Below are 21,615 nucleotides of genomic sequence, written 5' to 3' on the forward strand. Positions count from 1 at the left end.
GGTCCCCTCCTTCATTTGACTGCCCGGAGCAAGGTAGGCCTTTGTCTGAGAGCTGCTTGGCCTGCAAGGGGACCTGAAAATCTGCAGGAGGATCCATCGTTCTTTGGGGTGAGTGAGGAGTGAGTGCCCGAACCGCGGCAGCTGCCCGGTGAGGGACCACCGACTCTCCACAACCCCCCCTGCCACCAGCACACTTCCTGCTCTGCCTGCAGGGGTTATTCTCCCCGGATACTGCCTCTCTCTTCCTGTCCCTTCCCAGCTTGCACCCAGAATCCTCCCCCCCCTCCCCCTGCCTCATCCTCCCGTCTTTGGGGCCACAAAATCCCACAGCTCAGCCTGTTTGGGCTCTGGGGACCTGGAATTGAGTGCACCCAGGCCGGTGGGAGGTCCCCTCCTTCATTTGACTGCCCGGAGCAAGGTAGGCCTTTGTCTGAGAGCTGCTTGGCCTGCAAGGGGACCTGATAATCTGCAGGAGGATCCATCGTTCTTTGGGGTGAGTGAGGAGTGAGTGCCCGAACCGCGGCAGCTGCCCGGAGAGGGACCACCGACTCTCCACAACCCCCCCTGCCACCAGCACACTTCCTGCTCTTCCTGCAGGGGTTATTCTCCCCGGATACCGCCTCTCTCTTCCTGTCCCTTCCCAGCTTGCACCCAGAATCCTCCCCCCCTCCCCCTGCCTCATCCTCCCGTCTTTGGGGCCACAAAATCCCACAGCTCAGCCTGTTTGGGCTCTGGGGACCTGGAATTGAGTGCTCCCAGGCCGGTGGGAGGTCCCCTCCTTCATTTGACTGCCCGGAGCAAGGTAGGCCTTTGTCTGAGAGCTGCTTGGCCTGCAAGGGGACCTGAAAATCTGCAGGAGGATCCATCGTTCTTTGGGGTGAGTGAGGAGTGAGTGCCCGAACCGCGGCAGCTGCCCGGAGAGGGACCACCGACTCTCCACAACCCCCCCTGCCACCAGCACACTTCCTGCTCTTCCTGCAGGGGTTATTCTCCCCGGATACTGCCTCTCTCTTCCTGTCCCTTCCCAGCTTGCACCCAGAATCCTCCCCCCCTCCCCCTGCCTCATCCTCCCGTCTTTGGGGCCACAAAATCCCACAGCTCAGCCTGTTTGGGCTCTGGGGACCTGGAATTGAGTGCACCCAGGCCGGTGGGAGGTCCCCTCCTTCATTTGACTGCCCGGAGCAAGGTAGGCCTTTGTCTGAGAGCTGCTTGGCCTGCAAGGGGACCTGAAAATCTGCAGGAGGATCCATCGTTCTTTGGGGTGAGTGAGGAGTGAGTGCCCGAACCGCGGCAGCTGCCCGGAGAGGGACCACCGACTCTCCACAACCCCCCCTGCCACCAGCACACTTCCTGCTCTTCCTGCAGGGGTTATTCTCCCCGGATACCGCCTCTCTCTCCCTGTCCCTTCCCAGCTTGCACCCAGAATCCTCCCCCCCTCCCCCTGCCTCATCCTCCCGTCTTTGGGGCCACAAAATCCCACAGCTCAGCCTGTTTGGGCTCTGGGGACCTGGAATTGAGTGCACCCAGGCCGGTGGGAGGTCCCCTCCTTCATTTGACTGCCCGGAGCAAGGTAGGCCTTTGTCCGAGAGCTGCTTGGCCTGCAAGGGGACCTGAAAATCTGCAGGAGGATCCATCGTTCTTTGGGGTGAGTGAGGAGTGAGTGCCCGAACCGCGGCAGCTGCCCGGTGAGGGACCACCGACTCTCCACAACCCCCCCTGCCACCAGCACACTTCCTGCTCTTCCTGCAGGGGTTATTCTCCCCGGATACTGCCTCTCTCTCCCTGTCCCTTCCCAGCTTGCACCCAGAATCCTCCCCCCCTCCCCCTGCCTCATCCTCCCGTCTTTGGGGCCACAAAATCCCACAGCTCAGCCTGTTTGGGCTCTGGGGACCTGGAATTGAGTGCACCCAGGCCGGTGGGAGGTCCCCTCCTTCATTTGACTGCCCGGAGCAAGGTAGGCCTTTGTCTGAGAGCTGCTTGGCCTGCAAGGGGACCTGAAAGTCTGCAGGAGGATCCATCGTTCTTTGGGGTGAGTGAGGAGTGAATGCCCGAACCTCGGCAGCTGCCCGGTGAGGGACCACCGACTCTCCACAACTCCCCCTGCCACCAGCACACTTCCTGCTCTTCCTGCAGGGGTTATTCTCCCCGGATACCGCCTCTCTCTTCCTGTCCCTTCCCAGCTTGCACCCAGAATCCTCCCCCCCTCCCCCTTCCTCATCCTCCCGTCTTTGGGGCCACAAAATCCCACAGCTCAGCCTGTTTGGGCTCTGGGGACCTGGAATTGAGTGCTCCCAGGCCGGTGGGAGGTCCCCTCCTTCATTTGACTACCCGGAGCAAGGTAGGCCTTTGCCTGAGAGCTGCTTGGCCTGCAAGGGGACCTCACAGTCTGCAGAAGGATCCATCATTCTTTGGGGAAGAGATGGGCAGGCGCCAATGCAGGAGCTCCTCCAACAACATGAAAGGCAACATGACATCACCACAAGCCAGACATCCCGAAACAACAAGAATTGAACACCCTACCCCAGAAGATATAGAAGAAACCGACATTAAACAGTACTTTATAAAAATAATAGAGGACCTTAAACAGGAGGTAAAAAACTGCCATAAAGAAATGGAGATGACAAACAAAAAGGTAGACGAAATAAATAAATCTCTCAAAGATACCCAAGAAAAACAAGAAAAACAAGAAAAAGCAATCAAACAGGTAAGGGAAACAGTACAAGACCTGATAAATGAAATGGAGGTATTGAAGAAAACACAATCTGAGGGACGACTGGAAATGGAAACTCTGAGTAAACGAACAGAAACTTCAGAGACAAGTATTTCCAACCGAATACAAGAGATGGAAGAAAGAATCTCGGACTCTGAAGATACTATAGAAGAAATAAACTCACAGATTAAAGAACTAAACAAATCTAACAAATTCTTAACACAAAACATTCAGGAAATCTGGGACACCATGAAAAGACCAAACCTAAGAATAATTGGGGTAGAAGAAGGAGAAGAACTACAACTCAAAGGCCCAGAAAACATATTCAACAAAATTATAGAAGAAAACTTCCCCAACCTAAAGAAGGATGTTCCTATGAAGGTACAAGAAGCCTACAGAACACCAAACAGACTGGATCAAAAGAAAGCATCCCCACGCCATATAATAATCAAAACACAAAACATACAGAATAAAGAACAGATATTAAGAGCTGCAAAGGAAAAAGGTCAAGTAACATATAAAGGGAAACCTATCAGAATTACACCTGATTTCTCAATGGAAACCATGAAAGCCAGAAGAGCTTGGATAGATGTGCTACAGACACTTAGGGAACATGGATGCAAGCCTAGACTATTATACCCAGCAAAGCTTGCATTCACCATTGATGGAGAAAACAAGATATTCCAGGACAAAAACAGATTTAAACAATACGCAGCCACAAATCCAGCCTTGCAGAAAGTAATAGAAGGAAAATCACAAACCAAGGAGTCCAACAATGCCGACAATAACTCAGGCATCTAGCGACCCTTCACCAGCACAACTAGAAGAAGGGAAACACACAAACTCTACTACTAAAAATGACTGAAGTTAACAACCACTGGTCATTAATATCACTTAATATCAATGGACTCAATTCACCTATAAAAAGGCACAGGCTAAGAGACTGGATACGAAAACAGAATCCAACATTTTGCTGTTTACAAGAAACACACCTCAACCACAAAGACAGGCACCTACTCAGAGTTAAGGGTTGGGAAAAGGTTTATCAAGCAAATGGCCCTAAGAAACAAGCGGGTGTGGCCATACTAATTTCCAACAAAGTTGACTTCAAACTAAAATCAATCAGAAGAGATGGAAAGGGACACTTTATACTCATAACAGGAAAAATCCTTCAGAATGAAGTCTCAATCCTGAATATCTATGCCCCTAATATAAAAGCTCCCACTTATGTAAAAGAAACACTTCTAGAACTCAAGGCAGCCATCAAACCACACACACTAATAGTTGGAGACTTCAACACTCCTCTCTCACCAATGGACAGGTCAATCAGACAGAAACCTAACAGAGAATTGAAAGACTTAATGGAGGTAATGAACCAAATGGACTTAACAGACATCTATAGAACATTCCACCCAAATAGGAAAGAATATACCTTCTTCTCTGCGGCTCATGGAACCTTTTCGAAAATTGACCATATACTTGGTAACAAAGCAAACTTCCACAGTTACAAAAAAATATTAGTAACCACCTGTGTCTTATCGGATCACCATGGATTAAAATTAGAATTCAACAACAATGCTACCCCCAGAAGGCCCACAAACTCATGGAAACTGAACAGTCAACTACTGACCCACACCTGGGTCAAGGAAGAAATAAAGAAAGAAATTAAAGTCTTTCTTGAATTTAATGAAAACAAAGACACAACATACTCAAACCTATGGGACACAATGAAAGCAGTGCTAAGAGGAAAGTTCATAGCACTAAGTGCCCACTTAAAGAAAACGGAGAAAGCACTCATTGGTGACTTAACAGCACACCTGAAAGCTCTGGAAAAAAAAAGAAGCAGACTCACCTAGGAGAAGTAGAAGACTGGAAATAATCAAACTGAGGGCAGAAATCAACAAAATAGAAACACAGAAAACAATCCAAAGAATCAATGAAACAAGAAGCTGGTTCTTGGAGAAAATCAACAAGATTGACAAACCCTTAGCCAATCTAATCAAACGGCAGAGGGAGAACACGCAAATTAACAAGATCAGAAATGAAAAGGGGGACATAACCACAGACACAGAGGAAATTCAGAAAATCATTAGATCTTACTACAAAAGCCTGTATGCCACAAAATTGGAAAATGTAAAAGAAATGGACAGATTTTTAGATAAATACCATATACCAAAGTTAAACCAGGACCAGGTAAATGCTCTAAATCGTCCTGTTAGTCGCGAAGAATTAGAAACTGTTATCAGAAACCTCCCTACCAAAAAGAGCCCAGGACCAGATGGTTTCAATGCGGAATTCTACCAGAACTTCCAAGAAGACCTAATACCTATACTCCTTAAGGTATTTCATAATATAGAAACACAAGAGTCACTGCCAAATTCCTTCTATGAAGCTACAGTTACCCTGATACCTAAACCACACAAAGACTCAACCAAGAAAGAGAATTACAGGCCAATCTCACTCATGAACATGGACGCAAAAATTCTCAATAAAATACTGGCAAACCGAATCCAAGAACACATTAGAAAAATTATCCATTACGATCAAGTAGGCTTCATCCCAGAGATGCAGGGCTGGTTCAACATACGAAAATCTATTAATGTAATCCATCATATAAACAAACTGAAGGAAAAAAACCATATGGTCATCTCATTAGATGCTGAAAAAGCATTTGACAAAATTCAGCACCCTTTTATGATAAAGGTCTTGGAGAGATTAGGGATACAAGGGTCATTCCTAAATATAATAAAAGCTATTTACAGCAAACCGACAGCTAACATCAAATTAAACGGAGAGAAACTCAAGGCTATCCCACTAAATTCAGGAACACGACAAGGCTGTCCACTCTCTCCTTATCTCTTCAATATAGTGCTTGAAGTTCTAGCAATAGCAATAAGACAACATAAGGGAATCAAGGGGATCCAATTTGGAAAGGAAGAAGTTAAACTTTCATTATTTGCAGATGATATGATAGTATACATAAGCGACCCCAAAAACTCCACCAAAGAACTCCTACAGCTGATAAACTCCTTCAGCAACGTGGCAGGATACAAGATCAACTCCAAAAAATCAGTCGCCCTCCTATACACAAAGGATAAGGAAGCAGAGAGGGAAATCAGAGAAGTATCACCTTTCACAATAGCCACAAATAGCATAAGATATCTGGGAGTATCGCTAACCAAGGAAGTGAAGGATTTATATGACAAGAACTTTAAGTCTTTGAAGAAAGAAATTGAAGAGGATACCAGAAAATGGAAGGATCTCCCCTGCTCGTGGATTGGGAGGATCAACATAGTAAAAATGGCAATTCTACCAAAAGCAATCTATAGATTCAATGCAATCCCAATCAAGGTCCCATTAAAATTCTTCACAGAGATTGAGAAGACAATAATCAACTTTATATGGAAAAACAAGAAACCCAGGATAGCCAAAAAAATCTTATACAATAAAGGTACTTCTGGAGGCATTACCATCCCTGACTTCAAACTCTATTACAGAGCTACAGTATTGAAAACGGCTTGGTATTGGCATAAGAACAGAGAAGTTGACCAATGGAATCGTATAGAAGACCCGGATCTTAAACCACAAACCTATGAACACCTGATTTTTGATAAAGGAGCCAAAAGTACACAATGGAAAAAAGAGGGCATCTTCAACAAATGGTGCTGGCATAACTGGATGTCAACCTGTAGAAGAATGAAAGTAGATCCATATCTATCACCATGCACAAAACTCAAGTCCAAATGGATTAAAGACCTCAATATTAATTTGAACACATTGAGATTGATAGAGGAGAAAGTGGGAAGTACTCTACAACAAATGGGCACAGGGAACCGTTTCCTATGCATAACCCCAGCTGCACAGACTTTAAGGGCAACATTGAATAAATGGGACCTCCTGAAGTTGAGCAGCTTCTGTAAAGCAAAGGACATTGTCACTAAGACACAAAGGCAGCCTACTGACTGGGAAAAGATCTTCACCAACCCTGCAACTGACAAAGGTCTGATGTCTAAAATATATAAGGAACTCAAGAGACTAGACGGTAAAATGCCAATTAACCCAATTAAAAAATGGGGCGATGAACTGAACAGAGAATTCTCAACAGAAGAAGTTCGAATGGCCAAAAGACACTTAAGGTCATGCTCAACCTCCCTAGCTATCAGGGAAATGCAAATCAAAACAACTTTGAGATATCATCTCACACCTGTCAGATTGGCTAAAATCCAAAACACCAATAATAACCTTTGCTGGAGAGGTTGTGGGGTAAGGGGCACACTCATCCATTGCTGGTGGGAATGCAAACTTGTGCAACCACTTTGGAAAGCAGTGTGGCGGTTTCTCAGGAAATTCGGGATCAACCTACCCCAGGACCCAGCAATTCCACTATTGGGAATCTACCCAAGAGATGCCCAATCATACAACAAAAGCATATGCTCATCTATGTTCATAGCAGCATTATTTGTAATAGCCAGATCCTGGAGACAGCCTAGATGCCCTTCAGTGGAAGAATGGATGAAGAAACTGTGGAATATATACATGCTAGAATACTACTCAGCGGTAAAAACAATGACATCTTGAATTTTGCAGGCAAATGGATGGAAATAGAAAACACTATTCTGAGTGAGGTAACCCAGACCCATAAAGATGAACATGGGATGTACTCACTCATATTCGGTTTCTAGCCATGATTCTAGGACATCGAGCCTATAAGTTTGGGATCCTTGAGAAGATAATAAGAAGGTGAACTCCCAAAAAAGATATAGTAATCCTCCTGGATATTGGAAGTAGACACGATCCCCAGGCAAAATTGGGAACTTGAGGGTTGGGCAAGACTGGGCCAAGGGAAGATGGGGAGAGAAAAGTGTGAAGGGGAGAGCGGGGGGAGCTCGGAGGAATGGGGTGCTTGGGATATAGGAAGGGTGGATATGAGAGCAGTGAAGCATATATCTGAATTTAAGGAGCTACCTGAGGGTTGTCAAGAGACTTGACCCTAGAGGGGTTCCCAGGTTTCCAGGGAGACGCCCCCAGTTAGTTCCTTGGGCAGCTGAGGAGAGGGAGCCTGAAAAGGCCAGTTCCTATAGCCATACTGATGAATTTCTTGCATATCACCATAGAACCTCCACCTGACGATAGATGAAGAAAATGACAGAGCCCCACCTTGGAGCACCGGACTGAGCTCCCAAGGTCCTGATGAGGAGCAGAAGGAGAGAGAACATGAGAAAGAAAGTCAGGACCGTGAGGGAACCTCCAGCTGGCGACAGATGGGGAAGGTGACTGAGCCCCACATTGGAGCACTGGACTGAGCTCCCAAGGTCCCGATGAGGAGCAGAAGGAGCGAGAACATGAGGGAGAAAGTCAGGAACGAGAGGGGTGCGTTCACTCATGGAGACGGTGGGACAGAACTAATGGGAGATCACCAACTCCAGTTGGAATGGGACTGATGGATCATGCGACCAAACCCGTCTCTCTGAGTGTGGCCAACAGCGGGGGCTGACTGAGAAGCAAAGGAAAATGGCTCTGGGCTCTGATTCTTCTTCATGGACGGGCTCTGTGGGAGCCTTCTCAGCTTGGTCGATCACCTTCCTGGACCTGGGGGGAGTTGGGAGGACCTTGGTCTTAGCATAGAGTGGGGAACCCTGATGGCTCCTTGGCCTTGAGAGGGAGGGAGGGGAGGTATGGGTGGAGGGGAGGGGAGGGAAGGGGGAGAAGGAGGGGAGAGAAAGGGGAGAAGGAGGGGAGGGAGGGGGGAGGAGGAGGGAAGGAGATGGAAATTTTTAAATATAAAAAAAAAATAAACCATGAGAAAAAAAAAATAAATAAATAAATAAATAAATAAATGAGGGCTGGAAACCAGGCCTTGGTCCACTACTGATCTAAACCCTCAAAGGACTCCTGAAAGGAAAAAAAAAAAAAAAAAGATTTGCTTCATTGTGCAGGTGTGGCTGCAGATGCCCTGAGAATCCAGAAGAGGGCATCAGAGTTCGGGGAGCTGGAGTTATAGGCGGTATGGGTTATCTGCAAGAGCAATATGCACTCTTAACTTGTGAGCCCCCTCTCCAGCCCTGCTTTTTTGAAGTAGGGTCTCACACTGTTGCCCAGGCTAGCCTCAAACTCATGGCAATCAACATGAAAAGAGAAATTTTAGACATTCTTGTAAAGGTGATGGTTGGAAGAAAACGGTCCTACATTGTTTAGACCCTTGTGTCCTGAGGCCTTCATTCTAGAAAACAGGTTCCCAGCTACCTCTACAATGGCAGCCTGGGAAGAGGAAGAAGATGCCCTCAGTCCTCATCCATCTAGAAAAAGGGGGACAGCATCTGTTGACTTTCACACATTAAATCATCTGTAAATTCTGGAAACCCTTCAAGTGGGTTCAGAGAGAAAGACATATGGGAGGCTAAACTGATTTGTGTATTTTAGCTACACATGCTAGAAAATCCTCTATCAGACTGATTGTAGCATCAACAATTTAGAAACTGAGATAGGAGTATTGAAAGTCTAAGGCCTGCTTGTGCTACATGAATAACAGGCCAGCCTGGACCATACAATGACCCAGAAAAGAGATGGGAGAAAAGGAGAAGGTGTAGGGAAAGTAAGAGAAATTCCAAAACAAACTTTTCTGGAATTAGAACCTATGCTAGACCATAAGTCATAAGCCATGAGCCCCATCCCAGCCCAAAGCTGTCTTGGCATAGCCTCGGCATTGACTTGTGGATTCTAGTCTTAGAGGCAGTCGTGTACTTCTTGAGGAAGCTCATGGTCAACGGGTTTGTCTGTACAGCAGGCATTTCTCAGAGGTTTGGTCCCTGCTGCAAAAAAGGGATTGAAAAGCCTCTGTCAAAGAACACAGCTCACAGATGCAAGGCAGCAGGAATCACGTGTTCTCTGAAGCTCCAGAGAACCAAAGTGACCCAATGGTCTTGAGCATTGAGCACCAGGGAAACAAGGCGCCAGAGCAGTCTGGGGACAACTGGTAGAATCCAGAGTGGAAAACCATCAGTGTACCTGGTATCCAGTTCTAGCAAGGGCTGCAGACAACTCAGGACCCAGGGCCAGAGGTCAGAATAAACTCAGTACCAGTAAGAAAATTACCCTGCTAGGTATGCAGGCATCGGGGACACCAGAAGCTCTCTAAAAACCACAACCGGTGGTAATGTAATGTGGAGAGAGATGGCCTAAGAAGACAGGGCCCCCGTGAGCACACATAGGTTGTGCACTAGCAGACTCAGAAGATAGCTGGATAGTTTGACAGGAACTAAGGCAGTAGGGTAGAGCCCTGCCTGGTGTCCCGCACAGTGGACAGAAATGAGAAAGCACAAGAGATCCTCTGGACTGAGGGCACTTCATGGAGACCCTAGCACACTAGCTGTGCAAGGGTCCTGTGGAAGATATATAGGGTAGCGAAGTGTGTGCTACTGGGGGTCACTGGAGAGCCAGGAGAGAAAACCAAGTGAGGCACCTAAGAATATAGTGATTCAAGATTCAGGATAGTTTTGCAAAGCCCATTGGCTGCCAAGCATTTTCAGTGTAGGAAGGGCTGGCTTAATTTCTGTGTGGGAAGGTATGGTGTGCCTGTGCACATGGAGGCTAGAGGCTGATGCCAGGTCTCTTCCTCATTTGCTCTATCTTGTGCACAAGCACTCTACTGACTCAGCCATCTCCCCAGCCCAGCAAAAGTTAGAAAATGAGTGAAGCAGGCTTCTGTGGCAACTCGTGTTACAATATGGGTAGGCCAGCTTGCCTTTTTCAGTTGTATCTCTCAGGCCTCCACATTGAGTCCGTCTGTTGTCCCTCTGATGCCTGGTCCGGGCCAGCCTCCAGGATCAGCAAATTCAGGGACTTAAAGCAACAGAAACTAGGGAGTGGAAAGTCGGCACAGTAGTTAAGAGCACTTGCTGCTCTTGTAGAGGATCCCAGCTCTATTCCCAGCATACACATGACAGCTCACAACCAATTGAAACTGCTCTGACAACCCATGTTCTATAGCCACTCTGCAGACACTAGACGTGGAGATGGTACACATACACTGATGCATATAATAATAACTCTTAAAGACCAGACATGAGCCTAGCATGGTGGTATACACATTAGCACCAGCACTCAGGAACTGCGTGCGTTTGAGACCAGTCTGGTCTACATAGTGAGTTCCAAGCAGTCAGGGCTACACAGTGAAACTTTGTCTAAAACAAACAATAAATTGTCTCACCATTCTGGAGCGCAGAAGTCTGACTCAAGTTGGTGGACCATGCTATTGAAGGTTCCAGAGTTCCTCATCTTTTGGCTTATGGTAGTTGAATGGAAAACCCCTGGAGTTACTCAGCTTGTGCCTTCATTACGACAGAATTAATGTCTTCAGAATGTCTTTGGTGTATGTCCAATCTCCCTTTCATATAAAAGTCCTTTATATTAGTATATTATTAGTAAATTATACTAGTATAAACTCAATTACATCTATAAAACCCATGTTTCCAGATGAGGTCACAGCCAAAGGTTCTAAAGAGACTAATTTTAGCTGACACACTTATCGTAAAATGTTTAACCTAGATGTAATGTTTGACATGTCACCTTGAGTAGACCAAGATATATTAAGATGCCTAGCTAAACATTCTTTCTTAGAATCTGAGGGTGCTCTATGATGGCTTAGTATGTTGATCAGCTAGCTGAGCAGATGTCCTGTGCCCCCACCCCGACCAGTAACAAGCTATGCAGCATTTACTGAAAGGAACAACCACTCCCAGGGAAGCTGTTTAAAAAACAGAATGATCTAAGAAGTGAACACTATCCTGTAAAAAGCTGTATGCTCTAAAGCCTTGGTTCTCCATCTGTGGTGTCTGACCTCTTTGGAGGGTTGCATATCAGCTATCCTGCATATCAGATGCAAATTGTGCAGTGCAGGTCTCCAGCTTTTGTAGAGCATCCTGGGGTGGGCTAGTGATGGAGCTGTCATTTCGCTTCTGTAAAGAACTCCAATAAAGCTTCCTGGTTCACCAAGCTGAACACTGGCGGTATCTGTACTTCCATCTGTTGCTGGTACCCTATTTGTTCACATCTCCCCAACAGTGTGACATAATATAGCAGAGTTCAATCTTTTGAGAATCAAAGAGGTCAAACAGAATTATCTTGGGGCTGGAGAGATAGCTCAGCAAGTAAGAGCACTTGTTCTTGCAGGGGACTTACATTAGATTCCCAGCACCCACCCACACGGTAGCTCACAACTGCCTTTAACTTCTATTGCAGGGATCAGATGGTAGCTTCTGATCTCTGTGAATACAAACCACACACGGTGCACACACAGATGCAAGCAAAATACTCACATAATATAATAAATCTAAAATATAATTCTCTTTCACTGGTGTTCAGTAGTACACCCATGGCCCCAGTTCTTTGACTTGTCTCTTCTGCCATCACCCAACCCAATACACTACCTCAAGAGAAAGTCACCTGCTTGGTCCCTCAGGAGATACTGTTTTCACCACTAGTGTCCCGGGTTACTGACTTTCACACTACCCATTCACTCTAGTGTGGTTCCTGGGAGGAACCAGCCACAATTCATACTGAACATTTTATAGAGTAATCAACTGATTGGACGACAGTGGAGATTATAATGTCATAGGTCCAGGGGAAAATGTCTTATCCCTGAATAGTCATTTATTGCCCATCTCTGTGTGACTTAGCACCATGTGACTTCTCTCATGATCTTACATACATGTGGTGTAACAGTGTTTTAGTTGAAATGTAACCAACCCATTCCCCCAATTACATACAGTGTACAGAATTCAGCCACACTGACCTGTTGGTGATGTGTTCTAGCAGTTCACCACAGGTTTTTGCTGTTACTCGTACAGAACACGCCCCCACCTTCCATCATCCTTTCAAAAATCCTTCTTGTGGGATCTGGGGCTCTCCATCATTACTTACCTACATTAGAGATTTATAATTGTTACCAGACTAAGCTCCAAATGAGCAGAGACCATGACTGGTGGCCACTGAATCAGTATGGTGGACTGGCACTAAACAATGTCTGTCAGGTGATCAAAGGAGGGAATGACCTGAGACTGTGGGTATAGAGACAAGTGAGAACCCAGGCACTCTAAGTGCAAGCCAGCATTCCTCCCCATCAATCAGCATAGCTGGGCCCTAATCTAATCTTATCAAGGCTTACACATTGTTTTGGCCTCTGATTCCTCAATTAGTTTCAACTTAGCCACAACCTAAGTTCACAAGTTTTCAGCACCAGCCATTTTCGAGTTTGTTTTTATACTGATGTTGCTCAACAAGTAATTTTCCTTGGAACAAAACATTAAGAGCCAAATAATTACCTTTGCTATTAGATACTTCAAAATTTTAAGCTGATAGCTTAAGGATATATAGATTAGTTTTATATTAACAAAACTGAACCACTGATGTACATAACATCTTAGGTAAAAAGATCACACATGTTAAAGATCACATACAAAGTTAAAAGTCAGGTATTTTTCCACGTGTATGAGATGGAGCTTTTTTCTCTCTCTCTCAAGACAGAAATTACATGGTTGTGGCTGGCCTGGGAACTATGTCGATCAGGCGATCTGCCTGCCTCTGCCTCCGGAGGTAGAGACTGTGGGCTTCCACCACCACAAGTCTCCAGAGACAGCGAGTAGGTCTATAGCGTTAAATGAGATTTCATTCAGGTTCAGCTTAGACTCAGACTCAGAAGTCTGTATAGTTTCCAGTTCTAGGCAAGGAAGAAACAGAGGTAATCTGAAAGTTAAACAAGATAATATGTTTATTATCTTGCTAGTTTGTATTCAAAGGTTAAAATAGCATAAGAAATGTTACAGCACTGTAGCATGTATCAATTATAAAATAAACAGGGTTAAACAAAACGCTGATTATTTACCAAAGCAAATCATTATAATGGCCTAAGCCACAGAAAAATTCTACATGTTATTTCAAAAGGAAAGAATACTGATAAGCTATTTGTAAACTTGTTAGGACCCAACATTACAATTAAAGACTTAAAAGTCTTTGCATCGCAATGATTCATGTGTGTGCGAGTGTGTCTGCGTGAGAGAAAGAGGAAGTCCAAAGACAGCTGTGGGAGCGGGCTCTCTCCCTACAAACAACTGGTCTTGGGAATCCAACTTACCTGCTGAGTTAGAGTCAGAAACTTACTTTTAAAAATGCCGAGAATTTGCTTATATTACCCTATTTTTTAAACATAAAAGCCCTCTTTTCCCTTCCTCTTACCTTCTTGTAGCTGATGTGGGCGGTGACCCCCGACAGTGACCTCTGAGCCACTAAGGCCAAGCTGGAGCTCTTGCCTGGGGCTCCTTGAGGGAGAAAGGGTGCTGGATAGACTCAGTGGGCACATTTCACTTCCTCAGGGGGGGGCCTCAGCAGAACTTAACCTGACCTTTCTCATCCCTTCTGCTTGTCAGGAAATAAGGAGAAATGAGAAGAGACCTTGAATCCATCACAAGTATTCTGTCTACTTTTCAACATAGCATTTCTTGACAGTATCAGGTTCTGGCTTAATTTAATATTTATAAATTTTGAAAACCTAACAAGTTATGAAAAAAGGACCTTGTTTCTTGACCAAGAACATACAACAGCATATGCTCTGCCGTTATCCTTAGAAGGTAGAAAGGCAAGATAATAAAGACAGCAGACGTCATTAGAACCCCAGTAGACTTTTTGAATTCTTTAAAACAAGAAAAGGTGTAATCAAATCAACCAGTCATTAATTTAAATATGCACCACATGAGAATGTAAATTAAGTACTGTTTATTTATTCAGCATATTATCATTGTGGGTTTAAGGCCTTATCTGTTAAGAGATATAAATTGAGTATAAACAAAGTATTTGTATTGTATATGCTTTAAATACTCTGGCTTTAAAAAAAGCAATGATATGGGGATGGCAGATGGAATATGGTAGACCAGAGTATTTTAATGCCCCTGTTATCTGCAGTAAACAAACTAACGGGAGATTTCATGTCCCTGTACAAGGTGGTGGTGGAATGTGTCAGAGCGTTGAGGGACACTATCGACTTACGATGGGGAGTGACCTGCACTGGGGAAGGGGTGCTGGGGGTGGGCAGGGCGAGGAGAAGGAATTCACTGGAGTCAGAGTCTCTACAACTCCGGGAGAGCAACAGTACCCATCATGTCAGCGTTAATGCATCGAGAAGAGCGAGTCGAGGGGGAGCAGGTCCTGCTCGGCCAGGCTCAAGTCACCACAGTGGCCACCACTCTGTTTCGTGCACAGCACATCATGAAAAACATACAGAATTACATCTTCAGTTGGCAAAATCGCTTATGCCATTTAGCTCAAATTCACAGAAGAGAATTTTACACCAGATGCAATTTTATGTATCCAAAAACAATAATGAGGAAGTCTTAATTGAAGGTTAAACAGGAGCCCAAGTGCACCTCACCACCAGGATGAAATGCTGCTGGCTGCTTGGAGGTCTTATTTTCTGTCCAACCTGATATTCCATCCACATAGAAAAAGGCATTCTGTTTCTTTATTTTTTTATTTGACAAGCAGCAACATCATGTTTGTCATTTTAATGTAGATACAATTATTAGGTTATCTGTCATATTACAATATTTAAGTTTTTATTTTATGTCCTTTAAGATACATTTAAAAAAAAAACACATCAACTGCAAACGTGAAGGGGAGAAAGCATGGTACCCAACCGAATCCCACATTTCAGCAATACTTCACTCATTCTTCTAGTTTTAAGTTTTAAGAAATGTCATCCTGACATGAGCTTGAAATATCGCTAGGCATTTTCTCTGACGCTCATGACGTGGCACTGGTGATGTTGTAAACAGCAGAAAAACAGGGGCTGCCAAATAACCGAAGTATGGAGGCACAGGCCTGCTTTTTCCCACAGGAGCACACCGAACGGTGATGGCAATGACCTCACACCCGCACCGGAAGAGGGTGTCACGCGACGTAACTGTATTCATCTGCAGAAGCCTGGCTGCGCTCAATGTACTGCTTGTCTATCAGCACCTCTATGCACTTCTTAATCATGCTGATACTGGGGTTGAACCTGGCTCTTGACTGGCTTATTACCTGCGAGAGACAGGGAGTCAAGCTCTAGTTAGCAAGCATAAGCACCCACTTCCAACCTATCAGCTGTAAGGAGATTGACATGAACAGGCAGTGCATTTAGAGAATGCAAGGGAAATCGGTTTTTACGTGATGATAGAGGAATTTAAGTGCAGAATATAAGATACAGCAAAATAGTAAAATTACCAACATTGTCACCTACCTACATTGTTCAATAAGCCTCCAAGTCTAATGCTAACTCTACTTTTCTTCTAACACACACACACACACACACTTTTTGTTTTATTTTGTTTTGTTTTGAGACAAGGTTTATGTCACAGCCCTAGCTTTCCTGGAACTAGCTCTTGTAGATCAGGCTAGCCTCAAACTCAGAGATCCACCTACCTGCGTCTGCCTTCCAAGTGCTGGGGTTAAGGGCATGTGCCACTACTGCCTGGCTGATGCACAGTCGCGATACCAAATTTTTCTTTCAGTGCAAGTTGATATCTCTGCACTGCAGAATAGCTTTAAGGTGTTTTGTCCCACACAAATATTAGTGTGTAAAGGGAATGAAGGAACACACGAACGCTTGAAGTGTTCCCTTTTTCCAGGTGGAAAGGCGATTTAGCAAATTGGCAAGTTAGGATCTCTAAGTTCAAAACAGAGCAATGCTGGTTCTACCACCAAAATTGTAAGAACTCTTTAAAACCAACATTTCTTTATGCCGTTTGGTCAATATTAGTTGTCTCAGCTTTAATGGGGCACACTACAAAATCCCGAGGACTTCCCCTTTACCTCCTGGATGAGGGCGTTGTGCCGAAGCACTTTGCGAGCTTTCATGATGCGGACGATAGCAGCCTGGAGATACATCTTCCGGTCCTCATCGACGGCACTCCTTGTCTGCTCCAGCTCCTGTTTGCATGGACAGCAGCGGTGACCCACACATAAGACACGGAACCTTGTTTTCAAGTTTCCATTAGCAAATTTTTAAAATTCCAGTTACTAATTAGCATCAGGGGCTAGAGAGATGGCTCGGTAGTTAACAGCTTTGGCTGCTTTCACACACAGACAACCCAGGCTTGGCTTCCAGTATTCACAGTGGACCAAGTCCTTCTCTTCTGGACATACATGCATGCAGTCAGGCAAAACATTCAGAAACATACAAAATAAAAATGTCTTTAAAAAACAAATTAAACCCTCAGAGGGTCAGGGAATCAGATAAAGTGGGTTATACATATATGCAAGATAAAGCTAGGCTACTTATGAAATTTACACTAAACTATATCTAAACTATACTGGAATATAAATAAGAAAAAAAAATAAAAAGGACTTAAGTTACTTAAGAAAATTTTAAGACTGTTGGCTTATCAGTTAGCCTCTGTGCTAAGATGCTTTCAGATGAAGTTGTAGCATGCGCGGTGCTCAGCACAGACTGGATAGGATAGGGCTGGAGCGGGATAGCGGGGCTCCTTTGGCTCGTGAAGAGTATGCAGGGAAGACAGGCCAGAAAAGGGTGATCAACAATGAAATACAAGGGCTTGAGGCAGAGAGGCAGATGATGCCAGAAGATTAGGGATTACACAGCAGTCTTTTAAGGACAAATTCCTTAGACTGTTGTTCACTCTACTGGAAATGAGACCTTGGTTACATTAGGGTTCAAAACTCATGGCAATTGATGTGTGTGTCTCCCCTCCTCCAAGAGCCTGATATCTTATCTACTTCCCATCCCAGAATCTAAAGGGCAGTCAGCAAAGTCTGAATGAAGCCTGGTGATCAATACTGAACTCACCCAAAAGCCAGCCACCCTGCTTCATCCAAGAGTCTCAACCACACTCCTGCTGGCTCAATACCAGACAAACCATGTAGGGCAAGCTGTGCATCCACACATAAGAATCCCCTTCCTTCTTTAGTTTCTTTTAGGGACTCACGTGCTAGGCAGGCACTCTACCTTTGAGCTACACACACAAGCCCAAACTATGTTTTAAAATAAACTACTGGCTTGGGGATATAGCTCATTGTCAGAGCATTCACACAGCATGTCCTAATGGCTATATTCATACATACATACATACATACATACATACATCCTTTCATTCACTCATTAATATACTCTCTCCCTTATGCACCCACAGTCCCCAACTCATGAAGTTACTGTTTGCTAAGAAAGAAGCATTTTGCTCAATAGTGTAGACACTGGTTAAGTTGCTCAGTTTCTTTAAGTAATCTTAATTAAACTTATGGAATCATTAAAAATAAAAACAAAGAGGGATCGTTTGGCAAGAGGGCATCAGCAGAGTGAGAGGGGATGAGAGAAATACATGGATACACAGATGAAAATTGAACAAAACCTACCACTATTTATAACTGGCATAATTGCTGAGTAGATAACTGAACTGGAGCTCCCCTGAATAAGCTGCCTATCTTCAAACACTGACATACTGGCAGACACATAATTGTAAGGCCAACAAATTGAATATTTATTATTAATTTTAGAGTGCAAAGGTTTGCTTGATCTAGGTATAAAATGGACTCATTCAACCACTACTTAAATATTTCTAAAAGAACTGGCATTCCAACAAGCACTTACTTGTGGTGTGTCCTTCTGCATTGACGTAGTAATTTTAAATTTTGTTCTCTTACTGCTGAAGCTCATATTTAAAGAAAATGACGATTCTGCATCAATATCCTCCTATATTTAAAACAAAATTTTTTTTCTGATTTCACGTTTACCAGAACTTTAAGCAGTTTCTATTTAGAAAGTAACTATTTCCAGGCCCAGCCGTTACATATACTAACAATGCTGAGGTAATCATACTGCAGACAAGTGAGCCAGCTCTAAAGGAAGCTATGCTTCCAAGGTTCTGAAGGTCAATGGACCCCCCTCCCCAATAGTATTTTGTTCATCTGTGGAAAAGCCAGGGGTCTTTTTTCATAAGGGGCTAATTTACAGAGTCACGTGGACGACACCACATCCTTAAAACCAATACCCGTAAAAGAACCTTCATCAGGTATAGCTTGGAGTCCCTTGGGAAGTTACCTTCTCTGAATCATAGTTTATCATTTTTACATCAAGTAATGATTTGATTGTTTTGGTCAGCTCCTTTTCATTCATCTGAGTGCTGTCTTGGAGTTCTTTATAGCTGACAGTCTCACTGTTGTTAAAGGCAAGAAGAACCGCCATTTGGTAGGTTGTGACCATAGCCACATATGGTTTTCCCAAATAGTTCATTTTAACCTCGCCTACAAATAAAACAAAAATTGACAATATACTGATTATCCAAATGATTTTCATTTCAAAGCTGTCATAAATGATAGTTTGTTTTTCCCTAAAAAAGTAAACCAAAGACATCTTAAAGCTCCTGGGAAGGCATCCAAAGTTCTCGTTTGCAGGACATGGGGCTGTCGTGTGCGAGTACTGAGTACAGGCAGGGCTGACGGGCAGAGAGAATACATAGAAGGAGAAATCTGGGAGGAGAGGAAGGAGGAGCAAGAGAGATCAAGAAGTGAGAATAAAAGGCCACCCAGCCAGCCATGGAAAAGAAGGGATGAAATATCTATAGAATAAAGAAAGGTAAAAAGCCCAGGATAGTTTAAGAAACATTGGCTAGAAACAAGTCAAGCTAACGCTGGGAATTCTTAAGAAAGAATAAGGCTCTGTGTGCATTTATTTACAAACTGGGTGGCAGCCCCCAAAGAGTAAAAGAGTAAAACCTACAATACCATACCATCACTGCTTGTGTGTTCTCAAAGACTGACTGCCTGAGTTCAACCCTGGTACCCACACTGTGGAAGAAGAGGACCGATTCCCACAGTTTCCCTCTGATGCCCCCATGCCACATGTGGCAGAATTGGGTACACTTCACGAATGCACAGATACAGACAGACCACATGGTCTCAAATTCACTAATTTTGCCTCCCAAGTGCTGCAATTAGTTGTCAGGCAACTCTTCAAGTTAAAAACAAAAACAAAACACTAATAAAACCCTGATGGGGTAATGTACTCGCTGCACAAGTGCTAGGACCTGAGTTGGAATCTCTAGCCACCAGACGGCCAGGGCCAGGGCACACGTCTGTGATCAAGGACAGCATGGGTAAGCTTGCTGGGTAGCTCTAATTGAACTGGTGAGCTACAGGTAATGTCTCAAAAAGAAGGGGGAGGAAGTCAGCCAGTGCTGACCGTGATCTCCATATGCACCCATAGGGCAAGCACACCCATGCATAACTCAACACAAATTAACCAAGTAAAATAATTTGAGCCTAAGGAAAAGAATACGTGCCTTTGCTTTGGCTGAACATCTCCACGGAACCAAGAAGAAAGGCAATCTTAGAATACCTGCTTCTATTCTGACACTTCATGACAGCACTGTAAATAAAAGTCAATGTACAGGGCTCAGGAAACGTCGGAGAACAGCTATTCAAGAATATCTAACCCATTAGTCTGCCTTTCTTAACAAATTCTCTAATATTTATAAAATGCTACAAAAATGCAGTCATACAACCCAAAAAATTTAAAAGGAACATTATCATCAGGGTTATAAACATAGTTCAATGGTGGTAGGCTTCCTTAATAGTACCAAAAAAGGAGGTGGAGAAAAACTATAATTAGACTACAAAAATTATTATTCTAAATGAATACAAGCAGGTAAATATCATTGAACAAATAGTAATTAAATGTTCATTACCTGTACAGAGATAATGTAACCACGTCAGTTTCCTTCCACTGAAATGTTGGCTATAAAATAATTCAAACTGTGAAAGAGAGAGATGTTAAGCTATTTTTAGGTCCCATAACTTTTTACCTGTAATTTATTACCATCCTGACAAGATAACGCATCTCAGTTCACTTAATGGTGTATACCTTGTCCACAGTGCCTGCTCAAGATCACGAATAATCACTGCTATGTGCTGGCACCAACCTGTGGTGAATCTGCTGAGTCGGCAGTGGCTTGCTCTGGGTTCCTGCATGTAAAGCATCCCACCCATAAAGTAGAGCAGAGAAATGCTATGGTGTGTGCACAGTCACAGAGACATGCAAAGCTAAGGCAGAGATTTACTTGAGCCCAGGAATTTGAGGCCACCCTGGTTAAACAGCATTAAATGAGGAAGGGCAGAGAGTAACTCAGGCAACAGGCTGCCTATGTAGGAATCAGTCTATGGAAATATTTCTCTGCTACAATCTGAGTTACCACGACATGTCAGCATGCTATTTAACTATCCCAGCTTGTGTATACGTGAAGGACACAAGGTGACATGGACATGTCTTCCTCAATGGTTCACATTATTCATCACTGAATCCGCAGCGTGCTATCTCGGTTGCACTGGCCAGCCCAGAACTCCAGTCCTTGTGTCTTCTCCCCGCCAAGGCAAAGAGCACTAGAATCTGAGCACAGGTCCACTGCACCAAAGCCCTTGGTCCTATCCCAACTCTTCACCTACCGCCTGTCCAGTTTTCTCAAACCTCAGCACCTGCAAATTTTACATCTTTGCATAAAATCAGAAATATATCAATTTATCACTACTAATATTAATCTAGACTTAAAGATTCTGTTTAAACATATGCCATCATATACATGATGGTCACACCTACATTTACCAGCACATAGACTCCCATAGTTTACAAGCTGACCAGTGCATGTGTGGTTAATACAAAACAGGGTCCATGATGTCCGTGTCAACAATGACATCAACAAAGTTGTGGGGTTCGAGGTACCTCTCTATCCATAGTCTTTTGTTGATATTGCACTTAGATTTATAATTGTATGGACACTAAAGAGATGAATTTGACAGTTAAGAACACATACTGCTCTTACAAATGACATTTTGATTCCAAGCTCCCACAAGAAATGGCTCACAGCTGCATA

The 21,615-nt window shown here is 44.1% G+C and overlaps 1 protein-coding gene across 1 annotated transcript in view; it reads right to left on the reverse strand.

Moving 5' to 3' along the window:
* Nucleotides 1-15,208: 15,208 nt before the first annotated feature.
* Nucleotides 15,209-21,615, reverse strand: part of Cul2 (cullin 2) — a 38,421-nt gene continuing 32,014 nt past the window's right edge. The window contains 5 exon segments of the mRNA XM_038334832.2: nt 15,209-15,778; nt 16,550-16,666; nt 18,342-18,443; nt 18,792-18,994; nt 20,437-20,503. Of these exon segments, the coding sequence (XP_038190760.1) occupies nt 15,647-15,778; nt 16,550-16,666; nt 18,342-18,443; nt 18,792-18,994; nt 20,437-20,503 (621 nt within the window). The 3' untranslated portion in view covers nt 15,209-15,646.

The sequence above is a fragment of the Arvicola amphibius genome, chromosome 6 (assembly GCF_903992535.2).
Source record: "Arvicola amphibius chromosome 6, mArvAmp1.2, whole genome shotgun sequence".
In the NCBI taxonomy this organism is placed as follows: domain Eukaryota; kingdom Metazoa; phylum Chordata; class Mammalia; order Rodentia; family Cricetidae; genus Arvicola; species Arvicola amphibius.